This window comes from Gadus morhua, chromosome 10 (assembly GCF_902167405.1).
Source record: "Gadus morhua chromosome 10, gadMor3.0, whole genome shotgun sequence".
Lineage (NCBI taxonomy): Eukaryota > Metazoa > Chordata > Actinopteri > Gadiformes > Gadidae > Gadus > Gadus morhua.
This window is the reverse complement of record NC_044057.1, coordinates 11775951-11796268: the sequence shown is the minus strand read 5'-3', so window position 1 is coordinate 11796268 and position 20318 is coordinate 11775951. Positions and strand designations below refer to the sequence as shown.

At 52.5% G+C, this 20318-nt stretch overlaps 1 protein-coding gene across 2 annotated transcripts in view; it reads right to left on the bottom strand.

Annotated features, from left to right (window-relative positions):
- Positions 1-269: 269 nt before the first annotated feature.
- ankrd50 (ankyrin repeat domain 50) overlaps positions 270-20318 on the bottom strand; it is a 40630-nt gene continuing 20581 nt past the window's right edge. For both annotated transcript variants that reach the window (XM_030368178.1, XM_030368179.1), the window contains 2 exons: positions 2262-5803; positions 270-1956 (listed from right to left, as the gene is read on the bottom strand). In XM_030368178.1, the coding sequence (XP_030224038.1) occupies positions 2265-5803 (3539 nt within the window). In that variant the 3' untranslated portion in view covers positions 270-1956; positions 2262-2264. The remainder of the gene's footprint in view (positions 1957-2261; positions 5804-20318) is intronic.

The following is a 20318-nucleotide window of genomic DNA, read 5'->3' as shown; positions in this document are numbered from 1 at the left end:
ATGTCCGTCCTCCTGTCTGTCTGTCTCCTCTATAGAGATGTCCGTCTTCCTGTCTATCTGTCTCCTCTATAGAGATGTCCGTCCTCCTGTGTCTGTCTCCTCTATAGAGATGTCCGTCCTCCTGTCTATCTGTCTCCTCTATAGAGATGTCATGTCAGTAACATCCTCTCTATAGAGACATCTATGTATTGGGTCAAAATAAGGACCACAAACATACAGACTTAAAAAGTAAGTCTGAATAACGCCGGACTGAAGAAGGAAAGTATGGATTGTTTTTCCAGCAGTAAAGCAAATATGTTTATTAAGCACTTTAATATACATCAGAAAATTCCACTTCATATTATACAGGAATCTTCTGTTGAATGAAAGTTGAATGTACACGGTAAGCTATTTACAATCCCCGCAGGAAGCCGTCCAATCAGATAAGAGACACAGGGAGCAGACAGGCGTGACACGCGACCGCCAGATCAGAGAGAGCCGAGCCCCTCAATCCTCCACGCCGCGTCCCCGAACAGCATCAGACCACGACGGGAGAGTTTGGACAAGGGCGTACGGCGTATCCCAGCATGCACTTGGAACGGTTCCACCGCCCACCAGCCCACTCCGCCGCGTCGCCACGACGAGCCAATGAAAATACGGCACAGCCGGTAAACACTAACAGGTCGCTCACGAGAAACAGATGTTCTCGTTTTCCTTCCTGCACACTTCCTGTCCTGGTGCTGTCGTCCTATTGGTCCACACCTCGGGGTTAGGGGTCTGCTGATTTGATGTACAGCTGCTCCGGGTACGGGGGGGGCGGGAGGCGGTGGGGGGGACTTCATCTGGATGAGTCTACGGTGCGGTGGTTTAGGACCACTACAGCAGCCATTGAGATGTGCGAGACGTTTTCGCGGCTCAAACCCTCGTGACCTCACTTCCTGTGCTGTTGAAGGTCGTGAGGCCGCATGCCCGAGATCCGGAGAACAAGTGGCCATTGTGGTTGCCGTTGTGGCGGCCAATGTGGCGCCCCTTGTGGCGGGCGCAGTAGGACCAGTGCGGCCGGCGGGGATTCGAGTCTCTGTTGGATTGCTGGCTTCACGCGGCATTGTTGCGTTTGGCGCTGAACGGGATGCGGGCGAGCGCTGGGTTATTTAAATATCTTAAATGCACACAGAAACATACGACACACGAAAACAACTGAAAAAGGGAATCCCATAGGGACGAAATTAACTCGCAGGTTTTTAAACATGTGAACAAGGTCTCTCGCTCTCTCTGGAGGATCTGTGATACGACACAACACACGGACCCAGGGGGCTCCGGTGAACACAGCCCCACGCTGGAGCGACAACACACAACGAAACAGAGCAAAAAAAAGTGGCTTTCTCTTCCAAAAATAAATAGTCCCGTATACACTTATGGATTAAACGTCCATAGCTGCTGACGTCGTGTGGCGCATGACACACGTTATGCACAACAATCAAGGTTCACGCTGATCGCCTGCGGGCTGCAGGCTGAGAAGAGATGGGCTGATGGTCAGGCTTCATCTCAGTGTCCCCTGGCCGGGTCAGACACGTTGAGAACATGGAGTATAAAATGATAATAAAAACAAAGCACTGGTATGTTTTGCTCAGAAATAAAAGGCAAACATTAAAACAAAATGCATGTCTGTCATTTTTACCATCTTGAAAAAAAGTGCATACACTGCTTATTAAATATCAGTACATTATTAAATTAAAAAATGATATTGTGCATGGTTACATGGAGAAGGCTGTAACAGATGTAGGCACATCAGAGTATCAAGTCACCAAAGCCACACAATCTTCCCTTAGTCGTCGTTTTTCTCATAGTTTTTGTTTTTCTTGAGGTCTTCCACTGGTGGCGAAAACAAATCTAACTCTGTCTCTACGCATTTTGATGACAACAGTTGCTTTGGCATGTTCCCTCCCATGTCTGTTTGGTAGATGGCGTACAGGACATCTGAAATCGGAGAGGAGAAAGCTGGGTTAATGTTCTGCTGGCTCACAGAGGATAATAAGTCCTCTTGGCCAGATGCATTCCACTGAAGCCATCATTCCAGCCTCATACAGTCCAACTAATAACAGGGATGTGGGTTTCTACTCAGCAGCTACAAAAGGTACATTATATGTTTGACATGGAGAAGAAACAGACATGCTGAAGTGTGAACTACAGTACAGGGCTTTCACACTTCAACTCTGACCCTTGAAGCTGAGAAGGGAAATCTGTTTCAAACAGGGCAAACACGATTGCAAACAATTCCTTACCCGCTATAATGGAGTCTCCTTCTTGTAGTTGAACCCAGCCTCTGGACCTTCCAGCTGGTGTTTGAGGGCTTGTTTAAGGCTGAGATCTGTCTCCCCTATGGGGTAGTTGTCCAGCATATCCTGGTGCCCCCCGTTCTGGACGGTCCGCGGCACCGAGACCCGACCCAGGAACACTTGGGTGCCCTGGAGGTGGTAGTTGGGGTTGGTCAGGATGCAGTTCCTCTTCTTCTCTGCAGTGCTCTGCTGCTGGATGAAGAGCTGGTCCTGGCCCTTCCCGCCCTCCGGGCCTGGGCTGCCGATCATGATCTTACAATGCGGGTCCTTCACTGAGATGTTGCCCACCGCCTTGTTCAGGGCGATCCTCTTGTCGAACTGGGTCATCTCGTACTCCAGCACCTGGCCCGGGGCTGAGCGGCTGTTCTTGGGTTTCTTCCTGTCCCCCGACACCCCTCTGCTGTTAGACGTCCCGTTGCCGCCCTTGCTTCCTTTGGTGGACTTGGGTCCCGGTTTCAGCTGGGTCCAGTCGAAGTCGCTGGACGGCGACGCCGGCAGCTGGTTGGTGGACTTAGTGGTGGAGGAGGGCGAGGCGATGGACTGGCGGCTGCGACTGCGGGGCAGCGAGTGCTGCTGGATCTGCTCCGTGAAGGTCAGGCCGTGGAAGCTGTCGATGGGGACGGTCTGTGCGGTGGCCGTGGAGGAGGTGGTCCTCAGAGAGGAGTTCTTGGAGCTCTTGAGGGAGTTGTTGGAGAGCGACGACTTGTGCCGGTCGGCGGTGGAGTCCGGAGACTCTGACGGAGAGCTGAAGGCGTGCACGGGTCCGTTGGGCATACCACGAGCGCACGACTGCGTGTCCCCGACACCGGTGCTGCCAGAGCTGTTGGACTTGATGGTGAGTGACTGCATCCTGCCGCCCACCGACAGCGGCGCCCGGTCCTCCATGGTGTGCACCGGCGAGGGGTTGGACCCGCTCAGCGCGTTGGCGCCGTACTTGTCCAACAGCTTGATGATCATCGAGTGGCCTCCCTTCGCCGCCACCCTCATGGCAGTGCGTCCGAACTGGTCGGCGTGGTTGGGGTCGGCGGCGTGCTCCAGGAGGATCTGGACCACGTCGATGTGGCCCTCTTGGGCCGCGATGCCCAGCGCCGTGGCCCCCTGGTTGCAGGTGTGATCCACGTGAGTGCCGCTGTCGATCAGGAAGCGCACCACCTCGGTGTGGCCCTGCCACGCGGCAGACTGCAGCGCCGAGCGCCTCTCGTTGTCGCAGGAGTTGACGTCGGCATGGCGGTGGATGAGCAGCCGCACCATCTCTAGGTGGCCCTGCCAGCAGGACACGTGGAGCGCCGTGCGACCCTCCGTGTCGCTTGCCTCCACGTCCGCCCCGTTCTCCAGGAAGTACTCCGTCATGGCCAGCTGGTTCTCCAGGGCGAGGATGTAGAGCGTGGGACGCCCGTCGGCGTCCTTGTAGTCGATGTCGCCGCCGTGGCTCAGCAGCAGCTCCACGACGTCCCGGTGGCCCTCGAGCCCGGCCACCCGGATGGAGTTCCTCCCGTCGTAGCCCCGCTGGTCGACGCACGACTTGTTTTCCAGGAGGATCTGCACGCAGTCGTAGTGGCCCTCCTGGGCCGCCAGGATGAGGGGTATCCTGCCGTCGTTGTCCACCTCCGTGCCGCGGGCGCCCTGCTCGATCAGTGCGTCGCACACCTGCCGGTGGCCCTCGAACGAGGCCATGTGCAGGGGGGTCCAGCCGGCGTCGTCCCTGTGGTTCTCGTCCAGCCCTCTGTCCAGCAGAGTCCGCACCACCTCCACGTTGCCCTGGGCCGAGGCGATGCTCAGGACCGTCCTCCCTTCGCTGTCGATGCTGTCGACGGCCGCGCCCCAGAACAGCAGCGTGTTGACCACCGAAGCGTGGCCCATGGAGGCCGCGGCGAGGAGTGGCGTGCGCCCGTTGTTGTCTGTGTGGTCCACGTCCGCGCCTCCCTCCAGGAGCAGGTCCACCACGTCCACGTGTCCCTCGTAGCCCGCCACCAACAGCGGCGTCATGCAGTCCTTGTCGCAGTGGTCCACCTCCGCCCCGCGGTCGATGAGGAGGCTCACCACCGCCGCGTGCCCCTTGCTGGCGGGGACGCACAGGGCCGCCACCGACAGCGCCGTCCTCCCGTCCACGTCCTCGTGGTTCACCTCGGCGCCGTGGTCCAGCAGGTGCTCCACGATCTCCCGGTGGCCCATGTACGCGGCGGCGATGAGCGCCGTCCGTCCTTCGTTGTCCGCCTTGTTGACCTCCGCCCCGTGCAGGAGGAGGTTCAGCACGATGTCCTCGTGGCCGCCCCACGCCGCCGCCCTGAGCGCCGTCCGGTTGTCGGCGTCGGCGCAGTCCACCTTGGCGCCGGCGTAGAGCAGCGCCGACACCACCTCCGAGTGCCCGCCCCACGCTGCCGAGCGCAGGGCCGTCCAGCCGTCGTGGTCCGTGTGGTTGATGTTGGCTTCACAGTCGATGAGGCAGTTGACCACCTTGGTGTGGCCCTGCCTGGCCGCCAGGGTAAGTGCCGTCTGTCCGTGGTTGTCCTGGAGCTCCTTGTTGGCCCTCCTGGACACGAGGAGGTTGACCACCTCCAGGTTCCCGCTGTAGGCCGCGTTGGCCAGCAGAGTCCTGCCGTTGGAGTCGCACTGGTTGACCGACGCCCCGTTGTCGAGCAACGTCCGAATGGAGTCCTCCCTCTCCAGGGCCTGCTGCACGATGCACGAGCTGTGGTCGTCCTCGCTGCTGACGTGGGCTCCGGCTTTCACCAGGAGCTGCAGCACCTCCTGCTCCCTGGGTATGGAGGTCATCAGGGAGTCTTTGGCCGGAGTGCCGTTCCACACCATCCAGAGCGCCAGGTGATAGGGCTCGATCTGCAGGTTGGAGTTGACGAGATGCAGGGCGAACTCCTGCACCTCCAGCGGTTTGAGCTGCTTGGCCCGGCAGGTGTAGCTCATCGCCAGCATGCGGTGTCCCTCGGCCGCGTTGCACAGGTACTTCTGGGTGCAGTGCTTCACATCCAGCAACCACTCCGCAAAGCTGTAGTGGAAGAGGATCTTGGAGCTCCCCAGGCCGTTGACCAACAGCTTGGAGAGGATGTCCATCTTCTTCTGGAACTCCTCCATGGTGAGGGCCATGTTTTTAGTCCACACGGCGTGGAACAGTTCTTTGACGGTCAGCGGCCGGCACGTGGCCAGGATCACGTTGAGTATGGGCTGCACCTTGGCGAACTGTTTCCTGACGAAGAGCCGCTGGCACAGCCACAGGTACAGGCCGTTGAGCGTGCCGGGGATGTCGCGGATCTCGCGGAGCATGATGAAGCTCTCCACCACGCCGTCCAGCACGCGCTCCAGGTACAGGAAGCATCCGCTGCTCTTGATGTGCAGCTGGTTCAGCATCTCAGCCGTCTCCTTGGTGAGGTGCTGCCGCAGCGCCTCCTCCTGGTCCAGCCGGTGCAGGATGTACTGCTGCACGTCCTTCACGATGTAGGCCTTGCGCAGGTCGTCCAGGCTGATCTTACGGAAACCTGCAGGGAGATGGAGAGGAGAAGAGTGTGTTAGGAGGAATCCGCCGGAGGGGGAGACATAGATAGAGAGGCAAATCAAACCATAAAAAGGTAATCTGTGTTTGTAACCTTAAAAGATATTCTACCTCGACCGAATCTGGAGTCCTGTATCAGACCATCATCGGAATTAGGATCTCACAAATGGTGTGTTGCATAATTTTACTGTGATGTGTTCACTTTGAATTATAATTATTTTGAACTTAATATAAAAAACTCAATCATAAGCAGCAGTCCTTTCACAAAAAAACTATCATGGACAGCTGCTCAGTAACATATGGACACATTTAATCTTGGAGCGCCATTCACTAATTCGATGCCCTAACATCACAGCCCCTTCCTTCCCTCCGGTCTCATTCCGTTCACCTCTTTCCATATTCCACCAGATTTTCTTCCCTTTGGTCTGCGACGAGACAAACCTTGCCTGTCCATGCACATCCCAAAACAGATGGGGGAACTTTAAAAAGATAAAACACTAAGGTGTCCGCACACCACTTCAAAAACAAATCTGGCATCACAAGAACCATTCATACACAACGTCTGAAGGGAAGTCGTAACGTTCCCAGAATTCCCCTGGAGTCAGTGGCCCAGGTCGGGCGAGAGATCACAGCCCCCATTAATCCACTGATCTCCCACCTTGATATAATTACCCAGAGCCTTTCATTCCCTACGCTACTCTCTCTGGCAGGGAGTGGGGTGTCCGTGGCAGTAGTGTTACTACAGGTCCAGTACCAGTAGTAACACTACAGGTAGTGGACCAGTTACTACCTGTAGTGTTACTACAGGTCCAATACCAGCTAAGTGGGCGAAGAGGGCCACGGACCAGGTGGTGGATGGAGAAGAACCAGGTCTGAAACCCCCAGGAGATCAGACCTCTCATGTAACACCAACGCAGCCCCCACCCCTGTTCTGTGCTTCCTGCTCTGACCCCAATGTCCCACGGTCCATTAATAAGGCACCGTCTCATTTTTAATCTGTGTTCGCTGCCTTCCTAACGTCTGCGGAACCACAAATTAAAGGAGAAAATAAACAGGAGTCAATGGGATCTGTAAAGTCAAATAAACCCATAATCTAATGTAATCGCCAAATCTAATAATAGCAAGTGATAGCCTTTAATCCTACAGCAGGTTTTACTGGGTAATGAACAAACCGTTGACTGGATTACATCAGCCTAAACATGAGCTGATGCGTGCACATGCTTGCCTGCTTGCGCAAGCACACACACACACACACACACACACACACACACACACACACACACACACACACACACACACACACACACACACACACACACACACACACACACACACACACACGCACACACAGTGACTCTCCCTCACACACACTTACTTTGTGGCTACGACTGTGAATTAATTAAAATGATGATGAATGGTAAGAAAGAAGAATAATGAAAATGTAACGTGTTCCTTCGGAGAGCAGGGCATTACCATCATACATGTTCCCAGGGCGGACAGAGAGATCACCATGGGTCTTAATCGACACATTCAGGGGAATTCCTCTCCCAGTAGAGAGAGGATGGACCACCTCTGTAAAGAAGTGGTGGGTAATGGGCTGAGAGTGAGCTGCCCCCCACGGCTGGTGGTGGCGTGGATCGCCCGCGGGCCCGGGGAGGTGGGGGGGGGGGGGCGTCTTAGCGCGGCTGTTAGCGCTCGGTTCCCAGGGTCCTGGCAGGCTCCCCTTCCAGCTATTGACATATTTCCTAGCGGCTAACAGGCGTGCTACTGTGGGAACGCAGCCTCTGGACCTCTGAGGCAGGGCGGGGGGGGGGAACATAAACGGCTAATGGTATCAGTGTGAGAAGAACATGACGATTACAAAGAGTTGTTTTAATGTCAGTGAGGCCGAATGTTTTCCATGCCTTTTCCATGCTGGGAGGAGTTAGGCTAATTAGCGCACGCAATTAGCGCAGAAGACGTATAGAATTGACACGACCCACCTCGTTGGGTCGTGTCAATTCTACATGTTTTCTGCACTAATTGTTCAGTACACTGTCATACCTTACCGCCGAGACAATAACCATGATGAAGCACCACATTCATTTTGATTCCTCAAGTACAACAACTACATTTAGATGCTTTTATTGTGTACGGTTATTCAACACAACCACCGATTTAAACCTGACTGCCTGCCTAAGATGGGTTTCAGTTGAACACATCTGGAGCAAGCGAGGACCATTTGGATGCTGACGGATCCGAGGGTGACGGAAAAAGCAACCTAGCTTAACCGCTATCAATTTATTTTCCCAACACAACCTCGGTGTAGCGTGTCAATTCTACATGTTTTCTCATAGTGACGAACCAAAAGCAGCAGGCACAACACACCGCCCAATTAGTCGGAGTGTGGGATCGGTGGATTATATAACAGTGTCTCTCCTCGCCCCGGCAGTGTATAAATCACACGTCGTCACCTAGCCGCGGGGCTAGCCCGTACGCTGCTATTGTGTAGGTGGAGGTCCCGGGAAACCCTACACCGCTAACGCTAACCGCAACTCAGGAGCCCAGCACCCCCCACGGACGCTACTGTGTGGGCGGCCGACAACAGTGGCTTCCAGATATCAATAATAAATCATGAGTTGTAAAACGAGGAATTCCACGAGGAAAGGGCAAAAAGTGTAAAAAGGCAACTTATTTAAAAAAGACATAAGAAGATGTCTCTGTGTGTGTCTGTGTGTGTCCAAAAGGGCAAAAAAGTGTAAAGAATCAACTTAAAATACAGACATATTGAGATGGTGGGGTTAGGAAAATAACTTGATAGCGGTCAAGCTACCTGTTGTTTTCTCCAATACCCTCGGATCAGTCAGCATCTAAACGGTGCTCCCTTACTCCAGATGGGTTCAACTGAAACCAATCTTAAGCAGGCAGTCAGGTTTAAATTGGTAGTTATGTTGAATGACCATACACAATAAAAGCAGCTAAATGTAGTTGTTGGTATTTGAGGAATCAAAATGGATGTTCTAATTCATCATGGTTGTCTGTCTCAGTGGTTAGGTACTACAGCGTACGACTATTGAGACTTAAGAGTGAAAACCATACATGACGGCTACTGTTTACAACATGTCTAATAAGCAGTGGTGGGGGGACTGATCCCGGACCAGAGGAAAACATGACATTATGGGATTAGCGTGAGGCTTCGTCAGCCACACACACAAACAAGCTGCTCTCTAGCTAATTAGCATTCTCAAGAAGTCAATATATAGCTGACACGCTTTTACTCTGAAACTTCTGCCAATGTCCAACTAAGAGGCTTTTACTGTGATTAAGCATCTGCTAACGTCTAACTGACATGTTTTTACATTGAAACATCTGCCAATGCCTAACTGACACGCTTTTACTGTGAAACATCTGCCAATGCCCAACTGACACACTTTTATTGTGAAACATCTGCCAATGCCTAACTGACCGGCTTTTACCATGAAACAACGCTAACGTCTAACTGACATGCATTCACAATGAAACATCTGCCAATTTATAACAGAAATGCTTTTATTGTTAAACATCAGCCAATGTCTAACGGATGCACTTTTGATGGGCAACAATTGCCAATGTCTAACCGACATGGTTTTACTGTGAACTATCTGCAATGTCTAACTGAGAGACTTTTACTGTGAAATATCTGCATGTCTTACTGAGAGACTTTTACTGTGAAAGATCTGCCAATATCCAATAACCTAACTGCCTTTACCCTGAAACATCTCAAAGGGAAGATTCCCTGAAAATAATACAATCGATTTTCCCTCCAAAACCAACAAAGCACCATTTGAACTTCATCAGACGAACAGCAGGAAGTGATGTAAGCCCCCACCAGAAGTATGATGTCATCTGAGGGGCCGTACGGTGCTACAGTATGCCCTGGTGAGCGGTTATTGAGTCTGGCCGCCGGTAAGGGAGCAACAGGCAGATGGATCCCGTTTGTCGGACCAGAATAGCTACTCAGTAATCACAGATACCAGCAACTCCAACCGCACACAACCATTCCATGCGGTGGTGGTGGTGTGTGTGTGTGTGTGTGTGTGTGTGTGTGTGTGTGTGTGTGTGTGTGTGTGTGTGTGTGTGTGTGTGTGTGTGTGTGTGTGTGTGTGTGTGTGTGTGTGTGTGTTCTGACAGAACAGTTTACTCCTTGTAGCTTGCGGTGTGGTGCACCCAGCGACCCTAGCTCCACTCACCATTGTTTTAGCTACTGTTCACTTGACCACTGACTAGCCCTCCAGTCTACCGCCTCTAACCAGACTCACCATAGCCTCACTGTATCAAGCCTCACTGTAGCCTCGATCCAGTCTCACCGAAACCTCAATCAAGCCACACTAGCTGCGTTTCCATCTAAAAAGGTGATGTGAATCTTTAGAAAGTTCGCAATAAAGTAATTTGAATTAGGTGCGTTTCCATCAAGTGGTTGGAGCGGAATAGGGCGATGACGTTACACGTTGATGTCGGCAGGGTTGCTATGGCCGGTCGTTATACAGAAATCGGATAGACTGTCAGTCCTGTGTGTTCAAAGTTCGCTACGTCACAGCTGATTCGCAAAATGTGTTTCCATCTCCCATTTTGCGAATTTACTCAGTTTCGCATTTCTCAAAAACCACCTCAAGCGAGCGGATAAACTTTTTTGCGAATTAGAGGATTTTGATGCGAATTTTGGTGTTTCCATCACCGTTTACTGATTCGATACTTCAAAGTTCACATTAAATTAGGGGGATGGAAACGCACCTACTGTAGCCTCTATCCAGTCTTACTGTAGCCTCAATCAAGCCTCTATCAAATCTCACTGTAGCCTCTATCAAGCCTCACTGTATCCTCACTGTAGCCTCTATCAAGCCTCACTGTAGCCTCTATCCAGTCTCACTGTAGCCTCTATCAAGCCTAACTGTAGCCTTACTGTAGCCTCTATCAAGCCTCACTGTAGCCTCTATCCAGTCTCACTGTAGCCTCTATCAAGCCTCACTGTAGACTCTTTCAAGTCTCACTGTAGCCCCTATCAAGCCTCACTGTAGCCTCACTGTAGCCTCTATCAAGCCTCACTGTAGCCTCTATCCAGTCTCACTGTAGCCTCTATCAAGCCTAACTGTAGCCTTACTGTAGCCTCTATCAAGCCTCACTGTAGCCTCTATCCGGTCTCACTGTAGCCTCTATCAAGCCTCACTGTAGCCTCTATCAAGCCTCACTGTAGCCTCTATCAAGCCTCACTGTAGCCTCTATCAAGCCTCACTGTAGCCTCTATCAAGCCTCACTGTATCCTCTATCCAGTCTCACTGTAGCCTCTATCTAGTCTCACTGTAGCCTATATCAAGCCTCACTGTAGCCTCTATCCAGTCTCACTGTAGCCTCTATCCAGTCTTACTGTAGCCTCTATCATTCTCACTGTAGCCTCTATCCAGTCTCACTGTAGCCTCTATCCAGTCTCACTGTAGCCTCTATCAAGCCTCACTGTAGCCTCTATCCAGTCTCACTGTAGCCTCTATCCAGTCTCACTGTAGCCTCTATCATTCTCACTGTAGCCTCTATCCAGTCTCACTGTAGCCTCTATCATTCTCACTGTAGCCTCTATCATTCTCACTGTAGCCTCTATCCAGTCTCACTGTAGCCTCTATCAAGCCTCACTGTAGCCTCTATCCAGTCTCACTGTAGCCTCTATCCAGTCTCACTGTAGCCTCTATCATTCTCACTGTAGCCTCTATCATTCTCACTGTAGCCTCTATCCAGTCTCACTGTAGCCTCTATCAAGCCTCACTGTAGCCTGTAGCACCATCTCAACACCAAGCCTCTAAACAGATGAGGCCGTAGTACATGAACATGAGTTACTTAAGAACGAAAAGAAAATGAACAGCAATTCTCAAGAAAGGTGTTCAGGGAGGATGAAGATGATGATGATGAGGAGGATGATGACGAGCTCCTCACACTGAGGTCCTGAGGAGGTATGAGCGAGAGCGTGATCAACGAAGGCGACTGGTCTGGAGACAGCTTCCAGCGGGTGGAGGGGAGACATGTTTATGAGGCTGTATTAGCCTCTCATCTATTTATATCAATTTGTTTTGCTGTAGGGCTGGGCGACTCATCAAATTTTGTTCGCAATATCGATATCAGCGTCAAACGATCACAAAACTAATATGATCGAGTTTTCAAATTTTTCTTTTTGTCCTTAAATGTTTCAAATAAAGTGCAGAACAAAACAGCTGGATACATATCTGTACAATATTTAAGGTCTGAACATTTTCTTTTTGACCATTTTGACTATTTTTCTAAGGCAAAAGTCCTAAGTTACAGAGTACTTTTGGGAGAGACAAGCTGAATAAATACATCATGTTTCCAACTCAAAAATAATCGTTTGAACAATCGGGATTTCTATATTGACCAAAATAATCATGATTATGTTTTTTTCCATAATCGAGCAGCCCTACTTTGCTGTCTACGCCATGCAACAAGCTCCACTGTTTCAGATGAAGCAGGAGTTAGAGGAGAAACCCTTTTCAGTGTGTTGAACTCTTGAATGGCCTGCATGGTGGAAGATGAGCCGCATTTTCCACTGGAGTCAGCAGCCGCCGCGGAGAGACCGCAGGCCGCCTACTCACTGGCTCCCGTTGGGGCTGACGCTCTGAACCCCAGGAACAGGACCGGGGCTAGAGCCAGGACCGGGGCTGGACCCAGGACTGGGACTAGACCCAGGACCGGGGCTAGACCCAGGACCAGGACCGGGACTAGACCCAGGACCAGGACCGGGACTAGACCCAGGACCGGGGCTAGACCCAGGACCAGAACTAGACCCAGGACCAGGACCGGGACTAGACCCAGGAACGGGACTAGACCCAGGACTGGGGCTAGACCCAGGACCAGGACCGGGGACTAGACCCAGGACCAGGACCGGGGACTAGACCCAGGACCAGGACCGGGGACTAGACCCAGGACCGGGGCTAGACCCAGGACCAGAACTAGACCCAGGACCAGGACCGGGACTAGACCCAGGACCGGGACTAGACCCAGGACTAGACCCATGACCAGGACTGGACCCAGGACCAGACCCTGGACAAGGGCTAGACCCAGGACCAGACCAAGGACCATGGACCAGGAACCGACCCAGCACAAGGACCAGACCCAGTACCTGGAACGGATAGCCAGCCTACAGCTCCTACAATCCCCCACAGAATGTATGGATGAAGACCGGGAAGGTAATACTACATTTACCGATTTACATTTTGCTGACACTTTTATCCAAAGCGACTTACAGCTATTCATGCATGCACACATTCACACACTGACGAAGGAGTCAACAACGCAAGGCGACAGCCAGGTCGTTGGGAGCAGTCAGGGTGAGGTGCCTCGCTCAGGGACACCTTGATAGCTAGGAGGAGCCGGGGATCGGACTAGCAACCTTCAGGGTACCAGTCAACCCAACTACCTCCCGAGCTACTGCCGCTCCACTACTAGGTACTTGAACCAGTAGTACCAGCAGCGGCCAACCAATAGCAGTCAACAGCCAACCATCAGTTGCTAAATCAAAAAACAACTGTTTTATGGATAACTGGCGCAGACAATAAAAGTCTGAAAAGTTTCTGAAAAGCAAGTCCTGTTTTTACGAAGCCACTGGTGGAAAACTGGTGGTCGGTGTATGTGTGTAGATGAATATTTCAGTTTTGTGAGGTTTAGAGAGTGTGTGTGTATGTGTGCGTGTAAACAAAGCAATGGCTAAACAAGCAACAACTGACACATTGATCAGGGAGAGGGCTAGCCCCTTTCGGCCAGCTGCTGCTTGTTAGCATGCTGGAACCCTGCCCCACACACACAATGCACACACAACATATACACACACATTATACACACACTATAGACACACAGACACAAAATATATATACCCACACATGCACCATAGATAAAGAAAATGTAGACAAACACAAACACCTACACACTGTATAAGCAGACACACTAGACAGACTGTTTGCATTCTAGATTATCTTTTCTGATGAAAAATGAGCCTGTGTGTGTGCGTGTGCGTGTGTGTGAGTGTGTGCTAAACGTGCAAACGAAATGTGTGCGTGCATACACACACACATGTTTTGTTCGCACGCTTCAGAGCGGTCATGTCGTGAAATCGTAACGTTCTTCTCGAGACACCATCTTAAGTCCGCAAAGAAAACAGCTCTCTCTCTCTTTGAGTCTCCTGTTACTCTCCCTCTCTCTCTCCCTCTCTCTCTCTCCCTCCCACTCTCTCCCTCCCTCTCCATCCCTCCCTCCCTCCCTCTCTCGCCCCCTAACCCACGCTCTCTCTAAAGTCTGTTGGACAGCTGCAGCACTCCGCTCCCCACAATAAGAGCGCTAAGATCCCAGCACAAGTATGTGGATGAGAGAATGCCCCGGCGGCGAGCTGTAAAAACAACAGCCGTAAGTAGGCCACGCCGCCACATCTCCAGAGCCTCCCCTTGCTCCAGCCCATACAATGAGCCCTCTGTCAGCCCCGGACGGCCAGCAGGATCCTTACACTAGCTAACACGAGCGCCATGCTCTATAACCACAGCTTCGGCTAGGCTCGCGGCGAACCGGTTCTGTTAGCTCGACGTCCCCCATGTCGACCCAGAAGGGTCTCTGACGATAGAGAATACTAGCACTGTATTCAATGTTCACTCTCTGACCCCTATCTGCTTCTTAATGACCCATCTCTGGACTGTTAAACGGCTACCTGTTCCTTAATGACCTGTCTCTGTACTGTCTAACCCCTACCTGCTCCCTGATGACCCGTCTCTGTACTGTCTAACCCCTACCTGCTCCTTAATGACCTGTCTCTGTACTGTCTAACCCCTACCTCCTCTTTAATGACCCATCTCTGTACTGTCTAACCCCTACCTGCACCCTAATGACCTGTCTCTGTACTGTCTAACCCCTACCTGCTCCCAAATGACCTGTCTCTGTACTGTCTAACCCCTACCTGCTCTCTAATGACCTGTCTCTGTACTGTCTAACCCCTCACTTCTCTCTAATCACCTGAATGAGTCATCTATTAACACAGAGTGATTCCTCTCCATTCCCCCTGAGGTTCCTCTGAGGTTCTGAGCGGTTCCTTCTGTGGAACGTGTGGTTCCCCACACCAAGAGTCTCGGGTGACACGACGGGAGATCATCTGGCGCTCGACAGTTGAACGTGCGCCGCTCCGGCGCAGAGAAAGCTCCGGAAGCGGCCCTGCGCCGACAAGTATGGTCGTCTCCGAATCCCAGAGTCACACGGCGCTCCCGGCCAAACCGGTTGTGGATGTGTGGGAATTGGATAGGAGGTCGGAGAGGGGGGGGAACCACGGAGACCCACCTGACAGCCCCTGAGCGGAACGCAGGAGGAAACATCTGAGGCCACGCCAGAACCAACGTGAATCACACACACTCACACGCTGAAGATGCACTGACTCTTACAGTGTTTGTTTATGATCAGCTCTCGGCCGGTGAGATGAGGCATTGTGCTCCGCTTCTGACTAGAGAGGCGCCCCGAGATTAGGGAGGGGAGATTAGGTTGTAAGACAGCACACCTGGCCCTGTGTGTGTGTGTGTGTGTGTGTGTGTGTGTGTGTGTGTGTGTGTGTCAGTGTGTGTGCGTGCACCAGGTTTGAACGTGCTTTTGTGTCCACGTGTATCCATTCACGGTGTGCATCCTTCCACTTTGCGTGTGTGGGTTCAGTCAGCACGCGCGTGTGCGCTTATGTGTACACCGGCCGGCCGTTGGTCTTCTCAGCGCGTCCCCACTCAGTGTGTGTGTGCGTGCACCTGTGTGCACACGCGTCAACAACATCTCATCGCGGCTGTGAGGGTGATGGTGAGAGACGACCCAACACAGAGCTCTCAGAGCGCACAGCTGCACTGAGGAGGGCTGGAGGGGGGCAGGGGGGGTGATGGGGCCGTCCTGCTGGGACAGAGCACTGATGAGGGGGGGGGGGGGGAGTGCTGACGAAAGCAAAGAGAGCTCCGGTGTCGTACACGCTATTCCCTTTCAGTCTGACACGCCGCTGCCCCGCTGAATAGAGCTCTTATTGTGTTAAGAGCAGTCATCAAGTGGAATATTACGGGACCTATCGGAGCCCTCCGTGTGACTAAAGTATCACCCCGGATTGCGTGTCCTCGTTAGCATTGAGTGAACGCTTATCTCCCTGGGAATTCCAGGCCCATGTGGCACCGCGTTCCCCCAGAGCTCCTCTCGTTATCTCGGCCTCCTGACCTCCAGACGACCTCGCTGGGTTCCCCCGCGGCTGTGAATGTGTCCACTCGGCCGGGGAGAGCACCTTTCATCAGGCACCTTTATCTGCTCTGCCAAGGCCTGCCACCGCTTCGACTTGGCTACCAAACCCACACCACCCCCTCCTCCACCTGCTCTTAGAATTGGCTTCCAAATCCACACCACCACCTCCTCCTCCTCCACCTCCACTTCCTCCTCTTAGACTTGGCGTCCAAATTCACACAGCCACCTCCTCCACCTTTTTCCTCCCCCACCATCACCTCCTCCTCCACCACCACCTCCTCCTCCACCTTCTCCTCCACCATCACCTCCTCCTCCAGCAGAGAGTTCATCTCCTGAACGGCCTCACACACCCGGTGGAGGTCTGGCCCGCCCACGTGGTTCTCTCTGCCACGCGGGGTTGGCCAACGCCCCCCAAAACCCCCGGCCCCTCGGCCAATCACACACTGCCAGGGATTTTACTGTATTTACTTTTAAAAAAGGGAGCAGGAATCCAATCAAGTGTGATTAAAACTCCCTTTAATTACCCAGGGGGCTGGCAGGCCTCGCTCACCGCCACGGGCTAAAAATAACAAGTCTATAAAAGTCTATAAAAGCGTCAGACTGGGGCCCGCCGCCGCATACCAGCGGGCACGGCCTCAGAGGACGGGGCGACGCGGGGAGTCGTGTTACCGGAGCGCAGCACCTTCAGACGGACCCAGACCTGTAATTTAGCCGGCTGTCAGACTGCCTGCGCGGAATTACAGTGTTCAGGAGGGATTAGGGTCGAGACTCGTCCACAGGGCTCCGCCGAGCGCCCGGCGACGGGGACACACAGAACATGAACGCCGACACGGATCTGCTTGTCTCGCTAAGCCGACGGCCGGGAGGACGAGGAGGAGGAGGAGGAGGAGGAAACAGTTGCGCGGCACTCTGCTTTCTAACGTCAAACTGGAACAAAGGCCGGGAGAGATTGCTCCGAAACCGGGTTTGGCAGTGAATCCTGGAACCATCGCTTGCTTATTGAATTGATTTGCGTATTTCGAGTGCTTCTGTAAACCAGAGAACCCACAGAGGAGGAATTCCGGGCTAGGTGTAATTTGCCATGGAGCTGGTTAGCGAGCGAGGAGGTTCGCCCTCATTGTCTCCTTGCGTGGAGCATTCCACAGCTGGCTCAGCAGCGGAGGCCAGCGGTGGACTGGCCGATGTTTTATGACCGTGTTTGGCCCGTCAGTCGGGCAGCGCCTCTCCGCGACCGCTCCAGATGGAGAGAGAGAGACAGGAGAGAGAGATAGAGACAAGAGATAAGAGACAGAGAGAGACAAGAGACAGAGAAAGACAAGAGACAGAGAGAGACGAGAGACGAGAGACAGAGACAGAGACAGAGACGAGAGACAGAGACAGAGACAGAGAGAGAGAGAGAGAGCGAGAGAGAGAGAGACGAGTGACAGAAAGAGAGAGAGACAATGGACAGAGACAGAGACAGAGACGGAGAGAGAGAGCTGAGCCCAAAATAAGAAGCAGACAAAACAGATCCGAGCTGGAGTCGCTAGAAGAGTTTCAATGACCTACTCCCCCCCCCCCCCCCCCCCGCATCTCCGGTTCGGTCGCAATGTCCACCCATCCCCATCAAGGCCTCCTAACCGACCTTCTGGTCAGGGAGGCGAGACCAGTGTTGGGGGAGGGGGGCCCCCACTTCAAACAGACCTTGTGTATTCACTAGAGACGGCCCAGAGTGCATCAGGACCCGTCGCTGGGCCGTTTGGCGCAGGGAGACCTCTTCACGGTCCGAACACAGGGCCGGGACGCGGAGCAGGGCTTCAACCAGGGTAACCCCCTCCACCCTAACCCTCCCCTCAACCCCCTCCCTGGACATCCCGGCTTTTAATTAAAAAACCAAAAGCGCAGGAATTCCTGGAGTGACTTATGTGCTGAAAATGTGGATGGGAGCATCGGTGGGGAGAGGGGGAAGGATAACAAACCACAGATGAATGCGGCGTGTGTCATCTGCGAGGGGAAGTGAGTAACCCGGGAGGAAACCTCAGGATGATACCGGCCCCCTGGGGAGCTCCCCTTTCCTGCCCTAGCCTCAGTATGAGCCTAACACTCGTACAGAAGGTAGCACCACCAACCTACTGCGTTTCAACATTCACATTCAGGGCGTTTACGCTTTTATCCTAGTATAGTATATTAGTATAAGTATTATTGTCAGAAAAACAATCGCTGTCAGTACAGTAAGGATGTTCATAGAAACAGGTACCAAGCACTAACAATCGCTAGGTTAACCCATTCCCCGTATGCAACCAAGATAACTAGGATAAGATGCTACACATGATGCTACACACGTACTATTTTTAAGTTCCGACGAACAACATACAATAAGTGCGTATAATAAGTGCCAGGACGAACACCATACAATAAGTGCGTACATTAAGTGCCAGGACGAAAAACATACAATAAGTGTGTAAATTATGTGCCAGGACGTACAACGTACAATAAGTGTGTATATTAAGTGCCGGGACGAACAACATACAATAAGTTTGTATATTAAGTGCCAGGACGTACAACATACAATAAGTGCGTACATTAAGTGCCAGGACGAACAACATAAAATAAGTGTGTATATTAAGTGCCAGGAAGTACAACATACAATAAGTGTGTATATTATGTGCCAGGACGAACAACATACAATAAGTGTGTATATTAAGTGCGAGGACGTACAACAAACAATGTCTTCGGCTGAACGTTCCCCCCTTAGCCGTTTGAAGTCGGGAACGAGCTTTTCCGGCCGAACGCACGATGATCGTATTTCTGAGTTGTGTGAACCCGCCTGGCTGGGACCTCAGTGTGGGAATGGCTTCTGTGTGAGTCAGCATTTGAGGAACGTTCTTTAACAACGTCGGTCTTGAGAGTCGTGCCTTTGTGTTTCCTCAACAGAACTCATCACAGACTCTACTTGTACACGTGTAACCTTCTATCCTGGCAGCTATCCTGCCCGCATTTCATGGCTGCTCCTTTGGAACCAACTGCCTTGCTCAGCGGCCGGGAACCAGGGATCACTCCCGTTTTCCTTCTCAAGGTTTCTCCCTCTCCCGGTGGCTTTTGTGGGTAGTGCTCCTCCTAATAATACATGTATAATTATGAATAATAACGCGGTCCCCGGGCCTTTCTCTCCTCGTGTCTCCGTTCTGTTTACGCCATACATATCGTCTGCCTCCGAGCGTCAAACCCGCAGCACATTGGCGGTGGGTAATCTCGGCGGCGAGGGGGATTTATAATCATTCTAATGTTGCAGTTCTGTGGACGCTCTGGGGAGCGGGAAAAGCTGAGGCGGCTTTCCAGAACCTTCCATCAGCAGATGGCCTTGGAGCGCGGCCCGGCCACAACGGCCATATTTCCTGGGTATACTGTGTCAAACGTGTCGCGAGAAGAAAAAAAAAGATAATCAGAGGCAAAGCAGCAGCGCAGCTCTGCCAGCTTCCCTCCGAGTCAAACGCCAGCCCCGCGGAGAGGCCCGGTGAAGTGGCCCGGGGATAAACTCCCAATGTAAACGTTGGGAAAATAGCCGTCATTGTAAATGTACTTTGGCCGCTTTACGGCCGAGGTAAAGCGACAACACAAATACACAAACACAGATGGGGTGCTCCAGACCGGCTTCACGGGTACGAGACTGTTAAAGACTCTGTTTAAAACACTTCAGCCCGCGGCAGCTAGTCAAACCCACTTTATTTGAACACGTTACAGTATAATGTGGGCTTCACTGGCCCATAAAGGCCTAAAGAACGACCCAAACCCGGAGCTAAGAACCCAGGACACGGCCCCCAAAAGAGCGTTGCTCCGTCCGGGAGGCTGTCAGAGCTGCTGAATGGAAACACACATAATGGCAGTACTGTAGTCCAACTGCTTCCTGTGTAGAAAGTAAAAGTCCCCCCTAATAACCAGAGTCAATCGTCTCCTGTATTCAGCACGTCTAATCTAATATAGCCAATTGATAAACTGATAAACGCAATCTAATGAACGCGATGCGAGTCTGTGCAGGTGGTGGAACTAACCGGGGACAAGGCTGATATTATGGAAATATGGAGTGGGAGGCTGTGCCTTTCACCTCCCCCTCCTCTTGGCTTCTCTGCTGGTCACAGATTTTGTCCCCCACCCCCCCCTCTCCATTTCCCCCCCACCGGGAGATCTTACAGTAGCAGAGAACATACGGAGGGTGGTCGGGGGTTATGGCTGGCTGTGTGTGTGTGTGTGTGTGTGTGTGTGTGTGTGTGTGTGTGTGT